Genomic DNA, 13,268 nt, shown 5'->3' on the forward strand with positions numbered 1-13,268 from the left:
ATCAACAGGGATCACCAAAGATAGTAAGGATTGATAAGTATCATCCGGTCAGAGTTAATCCTTGATTTCTTTAAGCTAATTCCATTCCACTAATATGATCCATTTGATTTTGCCATATCACAATTGAGACTTTCCAATCATTTAAACAAAGATCAGGGTTCCTCAATTTAAGATCCTCACATAAAGTAACAAGCTCATATGTAACAAATTAATTATAGATCATTCACGATATTACATAAAGAACCTTACAATATCCGCTCTACTTAGCCTCATATTTTGAGGCTCGATGGTAAATCAAAAGGAAATAGTATAGATGTCATTCATTTATCTAAGAAGGCTTTTAATGGCAATTACTGACTTTGCTAAATGATTTTAGTATTAGCGGCAAAAATAACAAATGGGAGGAAGTCAAAGAGCAGAGGATTGAAAAGTTTACGGTGATAATTCATGTAACTTGCAAGCATACCGCTACTTTGTGGGGCCCGATAGTCCACACTCAGCCAACTTTACCGTCCTAATAAGATGTTCGATGCCAACAACAGTGAATGCACCATCTCCATCAATAAGTTGGGTAGAACAACAATCTTCATCCATTTCTTTTTCTGAAAAAGAAGAAAACAGGAATTGATTTGAGATACAGATTATCCTGTCCAAACTATTTTGCCACCACTTCCATTTCAATGGATTTGGAAGCCTGCAGCCGCCAAAATGAACATACGAAATGATTCATGAAGGGTTTATTCCTATTGAGAACGTGCAAATTCTAGGTGCTAGAATTAAGCAAGAAGCAGTGAGAAAATTGCCACCATGAAAGTTCCAAGGAAAGACAACTTTTGAAGTAATAAATACAAAGGAGACATCAGAATTTCCAGTAAAATGTAAAAAAAGAAAAAAAGAAGTTGGCCAATGCTCCTCTGCTTTGTCATTCTTATCTCATTTCTCATATACATGACCTAGAATAGAATACAAAGTACATATATGTTCAAAATATCCACGAACCATACAACAGCTAGAAATAAACTTCTAAACAGTAAATGTTTATTAATGGAAAACGGAAGTACAAACAAATGTACCCTTTAGTGGAACCCTTTTTCATTTAAATTATAGGGGTTGCACAAGTAGAAAAAGGAGATGTAACGATGACCATAGACAGAGAAGAAAGAGATTTCAACGACTGATTCATCTCTCAACTCCTTAATCATCAAATTCAGAAAATATCCTAGTGTTGAAGTATATCGATCACATATTAGAAAAAATGATAAGAAATGCACAGTTGAAGTGTTTAATTGATTCCCTATAGGAGGCACACATGAAATTGAGGTCGATCAGCATTCTTGCAGGAAATATCCAAGAACGTAATTTGAGGTGAGTTATGAACAACTGTCACGGAATAATTAAACTAGTGAGATCAATAATATAAGCACTACGAACGCACACTAGATTTGGCTGGATTCATCCAAAAACCAAAGAACTTTCATGAACTGAGATATTCACTTGAATCTTCCAAGCAAGAAATCTCTATCGCATCTACGAAAGGATGATCCCAATCAAAGAATCATCACAACGATTATGGAAGAAAACAACAAAAAGACTAACAATCAAACACTAACCAACTGGAATACCAAGAAAGCAACAGGACCAATATATTGAACTTATAGAACAGGCGGATCGGGCCGATACATGCATCAAATACATCAAGAATCTTGGTGGCATGATCGGAACCAAGAAGGCCGCATCGGGAAGGAGAAGGGAAGATCAGGGGACGTACCTGCGGCAGGAGGAGATGGTCGCCGAACGCTTCTCCACAGTTGGGTTTCAGAAGAGCGGCAGCAGAACAAGAAGACAGCTAAATATCAAACGGAATGGAACAAGAAATGACGGCGGTTGTTAACTACCAATGGGAGAAACTAAAGGACAAATTTTAAGTTGAACTAATCCAATTATAATAATTTTACATTATATTATAGTATTTTTAATAATAATAATAATACTATAATATAATATAAAAATATCGTGTTATAGTATTACTATATTACATGTTTTTACTAAATATAATTGTCCTAATATTACATTATATTATAATTTTTAGTATTATTGAAAATACTATAAAGGAGTGTAAAAACATAAGAAATATATTTTTTTTGTAAAATTTATATAAATATATGATTATGTTAATAAATATATTTTTTTTTATAAAATTTATCATAAAAATATGATTTTTAATAAAAATTATATAAAGATATGACTATAAATATAATATAGTCGATTATATTAAATCATGAAATTATTAATTTATCATTTGGAGGTTGAAAATGTCAAATAAAATAATTGATAGAATCATTGTTAAAAGAAAATTCGGAGATCGAGCATCCAAGCTACAAAGATTTCAAACATAGCTAACAAAATAAAGTAGAATAAAAGAAACCAAAATGATAAAGAAATCTCATATGTTTTGAATATATATATATATATATATATCATTTTTATTATTATGATTTATATTTTTTAAAAAAAATTATTTATGAAGAATAATAATAAGAAACTTCATCAAACATAATATCTTGAGATACCATATATCTATGTGTTTGTGGATCCATAAAAATATATTTCTTAGCTTTAGCATCAAGTTTGTTTTTCTTTGGATCTAGTATATATACATAGCACGAAGAACATACAGTTTTTCACTAAACATAAGCTCATATAGAAATTCTTTGTATGAAGCCAACATTTATAAGTCTCCATGAGATATCGAATCTTTCATACAGTCATACTATTTTATTGTGATGTATTTATATATATAAGTTCCTTTTGATGTCATGCTCTTTGCAAAAAGAGAAGTATTTATCAAGAAGTAAACTCTTCACCATTATCGGTGTATAATCTTTTAATTTTTCTTTCAAAAAACTTTCAGCTGTTAACTTGAACTCTTGAAATTAAAAAAAGAATTTCATAAAATAAACCCAAGTGAACCTTGTAAAATCATCAATAGAGATAAGCATATAACGAGAACCTGAATAAGATGGTGTTTGAATAGAGCCCATTAAATCGTCATGAATAAACTCCAATAAAAATTTACATTTTAAAAATGATATATCAAAAGATTATCTATGTGCTTTGTCATATTGACATCCTTTGTAAACTTCATTACCACTAAAAATAGTAAGATCGAGAAGACCATTAATTTTTTCATGTACAACAAAACTGTTGCACTCAATTACTACAAAATGCATGCATTCCGTACATTCACGGTAAGTAACATAGTGTACCTGAAGCCATGCAAAAAGGCAGGTGTTAAGGTATATTATTCACCAGAATCTAACAAAAACTCTCAACCGAAGCCAGTGTCGTAACGCATACTTGCCTTTAGAATTTTTCATGTACAGCTACAGTTTAGAAATTTTCGAGTAAGTATACTGCCATGTAAGCTGGAGTTGTAAACCATCCAATTTCTGCAAGTTGTCGTTTTGGCAGTTGGATGTTCGATCCAAATCGTCTCAAATTGGAAGGGAGCAGTCTGAGGTGATCGTAATGTAAATCTTGACAGTTATGATGACGTCACCGGGTTAAACTGACCGGTTGTGAAACCGGTTCACCATCCGGTCCGATTTAAATCGTCCAATGTGAGATCATTTTGGGACATTCGAACCTGGACATTATAGCATGTCCCATGCATAATTAACACTTGTGGCGGCCGGAAAGGCTGTGTGCTACGACTCATAGCTCGACTCAAGACACCAGCCTGCATGCACCACTGTACCACCTTCTCTTAATTAACTGCCACTCCAGCCCCGAGTGTCACCCCACGCTGTCGAGTGAAACATGTTCTGTATTTTCATTTGTACTGTTCTCTCTCACAATCAACGAATGGGGCAGGTAGCACATTATTGGACCAGAAACAGGAAGCAGCGTTCCGTTCCACGACCAAAGGCACGAACGAACCTGGTGCAAACTCTACCCTCTCCTGGATGTGCATCGCTTGAGTCGGTCACCACTTGAGTGTTTTCCCATCTCCAATTCTCTGATATTATTTCCTCCTGACAACTACGTACCTCCTCCCAAGTTTTGGATCGACATGCGAATTAGGTGATGTTCCAAGTAGCCAAGTAAAGCACAAACTTGTTTCCTCCACCTCTGTGCACGAGTAACATAATTTGCACGAGAAACTGTATCGACTTCCTCTGGTGATCCTATATATGCATTTAGCTTCGGGTTTAAAACAAAATTTTACTGTTGTTGATAACTTGAATAAAAGTTAACGGTGAAGTGTTGGGTCCAGCTCATATGTGGGTTTGGATAATTGGGCCTATTAAGCCCAAATCAGTAATTAAGAGAGAAAGGGTAAAATTGGGCAGCGTGCAACGTGGGTGTGTGCGCAGATCTGATTGCAGCGTGTGTGCGGCGGCGTGTAGTGAGAAAAGAGGAGAGAGAAATAGAGAGAGAAAGTAAAGTTTTTGAGTTTTTTGCTTGACGATCGGTGGCCAAACGTTGTCAGTTTCGGCCCAAATTTTATGTGGAGAATCCTTGCAGCAAACTCTACAATCCTAACGGTGTTGATCTGCAGTTTACTCTCTCTAAGGTACTTTCCTGCGATATCCACTCTGTGAGATCTAGAATTCTCTTTTGAAGAGATCCATCGTGATGAAGATATGCTATCCTTGAGCCAAGATCTATGTTCTTGATGTTATTCTGATCCTCTAGTTATTCTAGAGAAGACCTACTGTAAACCTGTTATCATTATTATTGATGGTGGAAGTTTGAGGTGGACTACGGTCCCGTGGTTTTTCCCACATTGGGTTTTCCACGTTAAAAAGATTTGGTCTCACTGTGTGATTGATTTATTGCTCTATTGTTTATGTTGTGCTGATTGATATTAGCATTTTAATATCAAGTTGGTATTTTGATGAGGAACCTATTTTGATACACAAAGAGGGAAAAGAATTATTCCGCATTAACATGTTTCTTCCCAACAAGTGGTATCAGAGCATCAGGTTGTTTGGTGCTAGTTTTCTTGTGTGATTGAAATGGAGTCAGATGGTATGATTAAATTGAACTCATCAAATTATTCCACTTGGAGGCGTTTGATGGAAGATTTGCTCTATTGCAAAGATTTGTATAAGCCTATCAAGGTTAAAGATAAACCTTCTATTATGGACGATGAAGAATGAGAAGTTCAACATAGAAAAGCTATTGCCTATATTAGAAGATGGATGGATATAAACTTGCATGAGCATATTTCAGATGAAATCAGAGCTGATGTTGTTTGGCAAAGGTTAGAAAATCTCTTTGCGAAGAAGACAGTGGGAAATAGAATTTCTCTCCTCAGAAGACTTGTAAATTTGAAGTATAAAGATGGTGGTAACATTGTTGAGCACATAAGCCTATTTCAGAGTCTTGCAAACAAGTTGGTTGCTATGAAAATGAATATAGATGATGAGATGCAGGGATTATTACTTCTCAGCTCTTTACCAGAAAGTTGGGAAACGTATGTGGTGACTATTTGTAACTCCACGCCAGAGGGGACTCTAACCATAGATATGGTTAAAGACAGTTTGCTAAATGAAGATGCAAGAAGGAAAGAATAGGGTGAATCTTCTTCTGGTGCATTTGTTACTGAAAAACAAGAAAGACGTGGAAGAAGTCATAGCAGAAATCCATATGGTTATAGAGGAAGATCCAAGTCTAGAAGAGATATCAAATGTTTTCACTGTAATAGGCCAGGTCACATGAAGAAAGAGTGTAGGTTTTGGAAGCGAGAACAGAATGAAAGGAAGAAAAATGAGAAAGAGATCAATACAGTTGCTGCTGAAGGTAATATCACTATTGTCTGTGATGAAGGTTGTGTTAGCCTTGTAGCTCAGGACAGTAATTGGGTAATTGACTCTGGTGCTTCATTTCATGTTACTTCTCATGGTGATTTCTTTAGATCTTACAGTGCTAGTGATTTTGGTAATGTCAGAATGGGAAACAACGGTACATCTAAGATTGTGGGTATTGGAGATATTTGCTTGGAGACTAGTATTGGGAGCAAATTGATACTCAAAGATGTAAGGCATGTTCCAGATATTCGTCTTAACTTGATATCTACAGGTAGACTTGATGATGAGGACTTTGCATATTATTTTGGTGAAAGTAAATGAAAACTCACTAAAGGTTCTCTAATTGTGGCAAAAGGAAAGAAGATTAACTCTTTTTATGTCATGGAAGCTAAGCTACACAAAGGAGAGATTAATGCAATTCGAAAAGGTGAAAGTATAGATCTTTGGCATAAGAGGCTTGGACATATCAGCGAGAAGGGACTTCAAACTCTTGCTAGAAAGCAGTTCTTACCAGAGTTGCAAGGTACATCTCTTAAATCTTGTGATCATTGCTTAGTTGGAAAAACACATAGAGTTGCATTTCAGAAATATCCATCATCTAGAAGATCTTATGTTATTGATTTAGTTCATATTGATGTTTATACTATGCAAACTAGAACTCTTGGAGGTGCTCTTTATTTTGTTACTTTTATTGATGACCATTCTAGAAAAGTTTGGGCTTTTGCTTTGAAATCTAAAGACCAGGTACTCGATGCTTTCAAGGAGTTTCATGTTAGTGTTGAAAGAGAAACTGATAGAAAACTCAAGTGTGTTCGATCAGATAATGGTGGCGAGTACAGGGGTCCTTTTGAGAATTATTGCAGGTTTCATGGTATCAGGCTTGAGAAAACAGTTCCTAAAACTCCTCAGCAGAACGGTGTGGCAGAAAGGATGAACAGAACTATTGAAGAAAGGATTAGGTGTATGCTTTCTCACGCCAAGTTACCAAAGTCATTTTGGGGAGAGGCTATGAGAACTACAGTTGACCTGATAAATCTTTCTCCATCAGTTCCTCTGCAAGGTGATGTTCCAGAGAGAGTATGGAGAGGAAAAGATATATCTTATAATCATTTGAAAGTCTTTGGGTGTAAAGCATTTGTTCACATTCCCAAAGATGAGAGGTCCAAGCTTGATAATAAGGCAAAAGCATGTATCTTCTTGGGATATGGTCATGAAGAGTTTGGGTACAGATTATGGGATCCTTGCTTGAGATGAGATCCTTGCTTGAGAATCATACTTATGACTTGGTAAGATTGCCTAAAGAGAAGAAAGCTCTCAAGAATAAGCGAGTTTACAAATTGAAGACTGAAAGCAATAGCTCACAACAGAGATACAAGGCACGACTAGTTGTGAAAGGATTCAGTCAGAAGAAAGGTATTGACTTTGAAGAAATATTTTCTCCGGTTGTGAAAATGTCCTCTATCCGAGTTGTTCTTGGTTTGGCTGCCCGCTTGAATTTAGAAGTTGAACAACTTGATGTAAAAACATCATTTCTTCATGGTGACTTAGAAGAAGAAATTTACATGGAGCAACCAGAAGGTTTCAAAGTCAAGGGAAAAGAAAATCTGGTATGTAAGCTTAAGAAAAGCTTATATGGACTCAAACAGGCACCTAGACAGTGGTACAAGAAGTTTGATTCCTTTATGATGAGCTAAGGGTATGATAGAACCACATCTGATCATTGTGTGTTTATGAAAAAATTTTCAGGTGATGATTTTATTATTTTACTGCTATATGTTGATGATATGTTGATTGTTGGTCATGATGTTGGAAAAATTGAAAAGCTTAAAAGAGAGCTAAGTAAGTCTTTTGCCATGAAAGACTTAGGATCGGTGAGACAAATACTTGGCATGAAGATTCTTCGTGATAGGAAGAAAAGGAAGATTTGGCTATCTCAGGAGACTTACATTGAAAAGGTTCTTGAAAGATTCAACATGAGTAAAGCCAAAGCAGTTTGTTCTCCACTTGCAGGTCATTTCAAGCTGAGTTCAAAACAATGTCCTACAGGTGAGAAAGAAAAAGAAGAAATATCCAGAGTGTCTTACTCATCTGCAGTAGGCAGTTTGATGTATGCTATGGTTTGTACTAGGCCAGATATAACTCATGCAGTTGGAGTTGTTAGCCGATTTCTCTCAAATCCTGGAAAGGAACATTGGGCAGTAGTGAAATGGATATTAAGATATCTAAGAGGTACTTCCAGGTTGTGTTTATGTTTTGGTGATGATGAACCTGTGTTAGAAGGGTACATAGATGCAGACATGGCAGGCAATACTGATTCCAGGAAGTCCACTTCGGGATTCTTGATGACATTTGCAGGAGGAGCAGTCTCTTGGCAGTTTAAGTTACAGAAGTGTGTTGCTCTATCAACCACAGAAGCAGAATATATAGCAGTTACTGAAGCCTGCAAGGAAGCTTTATGGATGAAAAAGTTTCTACAGGAATTGGGCTTGAAACAGGAAGGATATACTGTTTACTGTGACAGTCAGAGCGCTATTCACCTCTCCAAGAATTCAACATACCATTCTAGATCCAAGCATATTGATGTGAGATATCACTAGATTCGTGATGTGCTTGAGATGAAAGAATTACAATTGGAAAAGGTGCATACCAATGATAATGGTTCAAATATGTTGACAAAGTCTTTGCCTAAGGAGAAGCTTAAAGCATGTAGGCGAAGAGCGGGCTTGGTACAGCCCACCATATGAGCTGGAGGGGGAGAATTGTTGGGTCCAGCCCATATGTGGGCTTGGACAATTGGGCCTTTTGAGAGAAAGGCCAAAATTAGGCAGCGTGGGTGTGTGCGCAGATCTGATTGCAGCGTGTGTGCGGCGGCGTGCAGTGAGAAAAGAGGAGAGAGAAATAGAGAGAGAAAGTAATGTTTTTGAGTTTTTTGCTTGACGATCGGTGGCCAAACGTTGTCAGTTTCGGCCCAAATTTTATGTGGAGAATCCTTACAGCAAACTCTACAATCCTAACGGTGTTGATCTACAGTTTACCCTCTCTAAGGTACTTTCCTGCGATATCCACTCTGTGAGACCTAGAATTCTCTTTTGAAGAGATCCATCCTACGTGATGAAGATATGCTATCCTTGAGCCAAGATCTATGTTCTTGATGTTATTCTGATCCTCTAGTTATTCTAGAGAAGACCTACTGTAAACCTGTTATCATTATTATTGATAGTGAAAGTTTGAGTAGGACTACGGTCCCGTGGTTTTTCCCACATTAAAAAGATTTGGTCTCACTGTGTGATTGATTTATTGCTCTATTGTTTATGTTGTGCTGATTGATATTAGCATTTTGATATCAAGTTGGTATTTTGATAAGGAACCTATTTTAATACACAAAGAGGGAAAAGAATTATTCCGCATTAACAGGTTTCTTCCCAACATGAAGTTGGCATAAAAATGCCAATCGGTGCATCTAAGTTGAATAGCTCGGCTGATAAGAATGCGAAAACAAGGTCCATAGAAATGAATAAAAGGTGACTTCTTTATTCTTTCTCCTTTCTGATTCGATTGCCAACTTTTGTTTTGCTTCTTGCTTGCTTGCTTGCTTGCTTTCGCGCACCTTGGATAAACCTTGGATCAACATCCTCGCTGACGCAGCAGTTATCGCATATGAAGCAAAGGCCTAAAGTTATTTCGCCCAACGCCATGCATGGGGTTGCATATGAAACATGCGATCGTCCTTCAACAGCACGTAGCGCGCATGTGTTTTGGAGGGGCAGATACATGCATTATATACAGCGTCAAATTGAGCACCACCAAGCACAAACACAATCCTTCTTATCGCACCAACACCCACATAATCCTTCTTCCCTTTCATAACCATGGCACAAATCAGTGGCACTGAGAGTCCATCATGGGCGGACCTCCTGGGACTCAACCACTGGTCCGGCCTTCTCGACCCCCTCGACGACACCCTCCGCGACCTTTTAGATCTTATTACATAATCAATCTTAGCTAATTAATACTTTTTTTAATGAATTTCATACTTCTATTTCATCATTTAGATCTTCTAATAATACTAATTTATAAATATTCATTAAGATTATTCAGGTTTCTCTTTCATCCTCCTTGAAAAATCAGCCAAGAATATTTTCATCTGACATATGAATGAATTGTTTAAATCTCAAATATTATGCTTCAGCATTTGTTACCTCTTTAAATTCCTCAAAACCAAAGGTTAACACCTTCTGATCCAAGTAAGGATCTTTTATCTTAACCATTCACGTCTAATAATTCAAATCCTATCAAATCCTGTTCAGATACAATATGCATTTTTATTGTCGAAAAAAATAAACAAAAATACACACTGCCATCATGCTGACGTCACCCAATCAAATCAAATCGGTTCATAGCCGGGCCCGGTTTTTTTTTTACATTTGGTCACAAAAACGGTCCAGTGTTTCGTGCGTACGTTATACATATGGGGCCGCTAAAAACAGTACCGGAGCCACGACGCAAGGTACGACTCGAGCGGACGCTCTGCCCTCTCCCAGAAAGGTCACCACTTACGTCACGCTATTACCGGACAAAGGAAGTGCACGCATGTGTTTCTCCTTTCTTCTTCTTCTTCTTCTTCTTCTCTCTCCTCCCTCTAAGAGCCCTCCTTCCTCCTACTTCTGGATCCGTCCAAACTAAATAAGGACAGCCATGTACTCTGCTGACACAGCATCGCAAAACCGAAGCAAGATCCCAGTTTGCTTCCTCCACCACGTTGCACGATTAATTCATGAGGTTGCATAGTATCAAACGATTGGCATTACAGTACGTCTTCACTCTTGAATCCTCATCCGGATTAGAACCTAACATGGCATTGCATGACACACATGTGTTTCATGCATATGGACGCACAGGCAGATGCATCGATATATATAGTCTTCGCCACCAGGCACCTCGCATCCCAAACACAGTCGATCCCACCATCTCCTGTTGTCCTACCAAAACCTAAAACTGGTCCTCTCTCCTTGTGTCGCAAAACATGGGGCACAATGCTGACAGTGAGAACCCATCGTGGGCGGAGCTCCTGGGATCAAATCACTGGGCCGGCCTTCTCGACCCCCTCGACTACTCCCTCCGCTGCCTCCTCCTGAAATTTGGCGACGTGTGTCAGGTCACCACCGACTCCTACATCACGGCCCTTGACTCCAAGAAGTACAGCGGCAATTGCAGCTACAGCATGGACAGGCTCCTCGACCAGACCTTCTTTACCTACGCTGCTGACTACCACGTCGTCCAATACCTCATTGCCAATTCGCAGGGTTGGATGGGCTATGTAGCGGTCTCCAACAGCGCTCACGCCGACGGATCCGGAGTCCGCGAGATCTACGTCGTATGGCGCGGGACCGAAGGAACCAAAGAGTGGTGCGACGATATCCCCAAAACTCTCGTGCCGTTCGACGACTCCACCAGCGATGTTCCGATGGTCATGAAAGGCTGGTTTGAGATCTACACCGTGGTAGCCGACGTGCAGACGAAGGAGAGCGCCAGGGAGCAGCTACTAGCTAAGATAAAAGAGCTGGTGGAGCAGTACAAAGACGAGAGCCTCAGCATAGTTTGTCTCGGCCACAGCCTTGGAGGCGCCCTTGCTATCTTAAGCGCTTACGATATAGTGAGGAGTGGGTTGTCTAAGATCGGGGAGAAAGAGGAGTTCCCCGTTTGCACCATGGTGTTTGGTTCACCGCGAGTGGGGAATCAGGCCTTCAGCGATAGCTGGGCGAAGCTGCCCAATCTGAGAGCTCTGCGTGTCTTGAACAAAGATGATCTTGACATTCCAAACTTTCCGCCAACTTCAGATGGCTACGTTGACATTGGCACGGTTCTGACCGTGGATTCCAGAAAGTCGCCGTGCTTGAAGACAAATCATGACAGGCATAACTTGCAGGTGAACCTGCACACGGTGGCCGGGTGGACCGGGGAGAACGGCGACTTCGACTGCACCATCGTGAAGAGGAGCCTTGCGCTGGTGAACAAGCACGGTGGCTATCTGAGTATAAACCCGGCGCTGCCGTCGTGGTGGGCGGAGAAGAACAAAAGGATGGTGCGTGGCGAGGACGGCTTGTGGTCTGAGTTACCGCCCGAGTCCTAGTTGAAGGGTCAAACGTCGCATGACGATGGAGCTGCAGGTCATCTGATCGAGGCATGCACGCATGTGGCGGATGCCTCCTCCTCCTCCTCCTCGTCGTCGTCGTCGTCGTCGTCGTCTTGTCACTTTTCAGTTGGTGTGATGTGTTCCGTGTGTGGGCGTCGTAATAAGTAGTCCGAAGCCTCCTCTACGCCATAAATCGGACAACTTCTCGCTTGCTTTATCCGATCATAAATATAAATTTGTCATATCATGGTTTATACAATCCAGTCAACGTTTCGCATTACACATTTTGAAAATTTTCTTTAAAATATGATGGGATTTAACGAAGCATAGATTATAAATGAAGAAGGGAGTCGATTCAAAACTAAAATTTTTTATTAAACACAATAACTTATAAAACTTCTACCTTCATCTCTTTTTTCTTCTTAAATCGGGTCAATCCAACCAAATCTATGATTTCAACTCACATAAAGATTAGATAAAGTTCAATTTAATATTCCAATATAAAACAAATTCATGTGCCTGCTCCGACCATAGCATCTCAAGAAAACAAAACGGCCTATCATATCAGACCAAAGAGAGGCAAAAAGAAGTCCCAATCCTTTTATGTCATACTCCTTGCAAAAAAGAAAAAAAAGAAGTATCAATCAGAAGAAAACTCTTCGCCAACATCAGTGTGCAATCTTTTAATTTTTCTTTGAAAGATTAACTCATAAAATAAACCCAAGTAAACCTTGTAAAATCATCAATAGAGATAAGCATATAACGAGAACATAAATAAGATGGTGTTTGAGTAGAGTCCATTAAATCGCTATGAATAAACTCCAATGAAAATTTACATTTTGAAAGTGATATATCAAAAGGGTGTTTGTGTGCTTTGCTATTGACACCGTTCATAAACTTTATTACCACTAAAAGTAGTAAGATCGAGAAGACCATTCATTAAATTTTTCTACATCATAATCTTTAATTTTAAAAAAATTATATGACCAAGTCTAGCATACCAGATCGATGCACTATCATTTGTACTCATCTTATCAACATAAGTAGTTGACACCGACAAAACATGTAAATCTTTGACCCTTTTACCATAATATACTATATGTGCATCTAATTCTTTTATATTATAAAGAATCTTGACTTTATTAGGATCAAAAAGAACAAAATTTATATCATCAACTGCATTTGCAATAGAGAAGAGATTTTTCTTCGTACTTGGAATATGGTACACACTCTTCATTGTAGTAGGATCATTATCTTTATTTGAGATTATAATAATACCATTATTTTTCATTTGGTGAATATTATTATTTGTCATTGTA

General features: G+C 38.4%; 1 protein-coding gene across 1 annotated transcript; it reads left to right on the forward strand.

Annotated features, from left to right (window-relative positions):
• Positions 1–10,743: 10,743 nt before the first annotated feature.
• LOC135612707 (phospholipase A1-II 5-like) lies at positions 10,744–12,212 on the forward strand. Its single transcript, XM_065109308.1, has one exon. It carries the CDS (start codon positions 10,840–10,842, stop codon positions 11,944–11,946), a length of 1,107 nt encoding a protein of 368 aa, XP_064965380.1. The 5' UTR covers positions 10,744–10,839; the 3' UTR covers positions 11,947–12,212.
• Positions 12,213–13,268: the final 1,056 nt, after the last annotated feature.

This window comes from Musa acuminata, chromosome BXJ1-2 (genome assembly GCF_036884655.1).
Source record: "Musa acuminata AAA Group cultivar baxijiao chromosome BXJ1-2, Cavendish_Baxijiao_AAA, whole genome shotgun sequence".
Lineage (NCBI taxonomy): Eukaryota > Viridiplantae > Streptophyta > Magnoliopsida > Zingiberales > Musaceae > Musa > Musa acuminata.

Excerpts from the sequence above, each read along its gene's own strand:
- LOC135612707 (XM_065109308.1), top strand. The coding sequence starts at position 10,840 with ATGGGGCACAATGCTGACAGTGAGAACCCATCGTGGGCGGAGCTCCTG.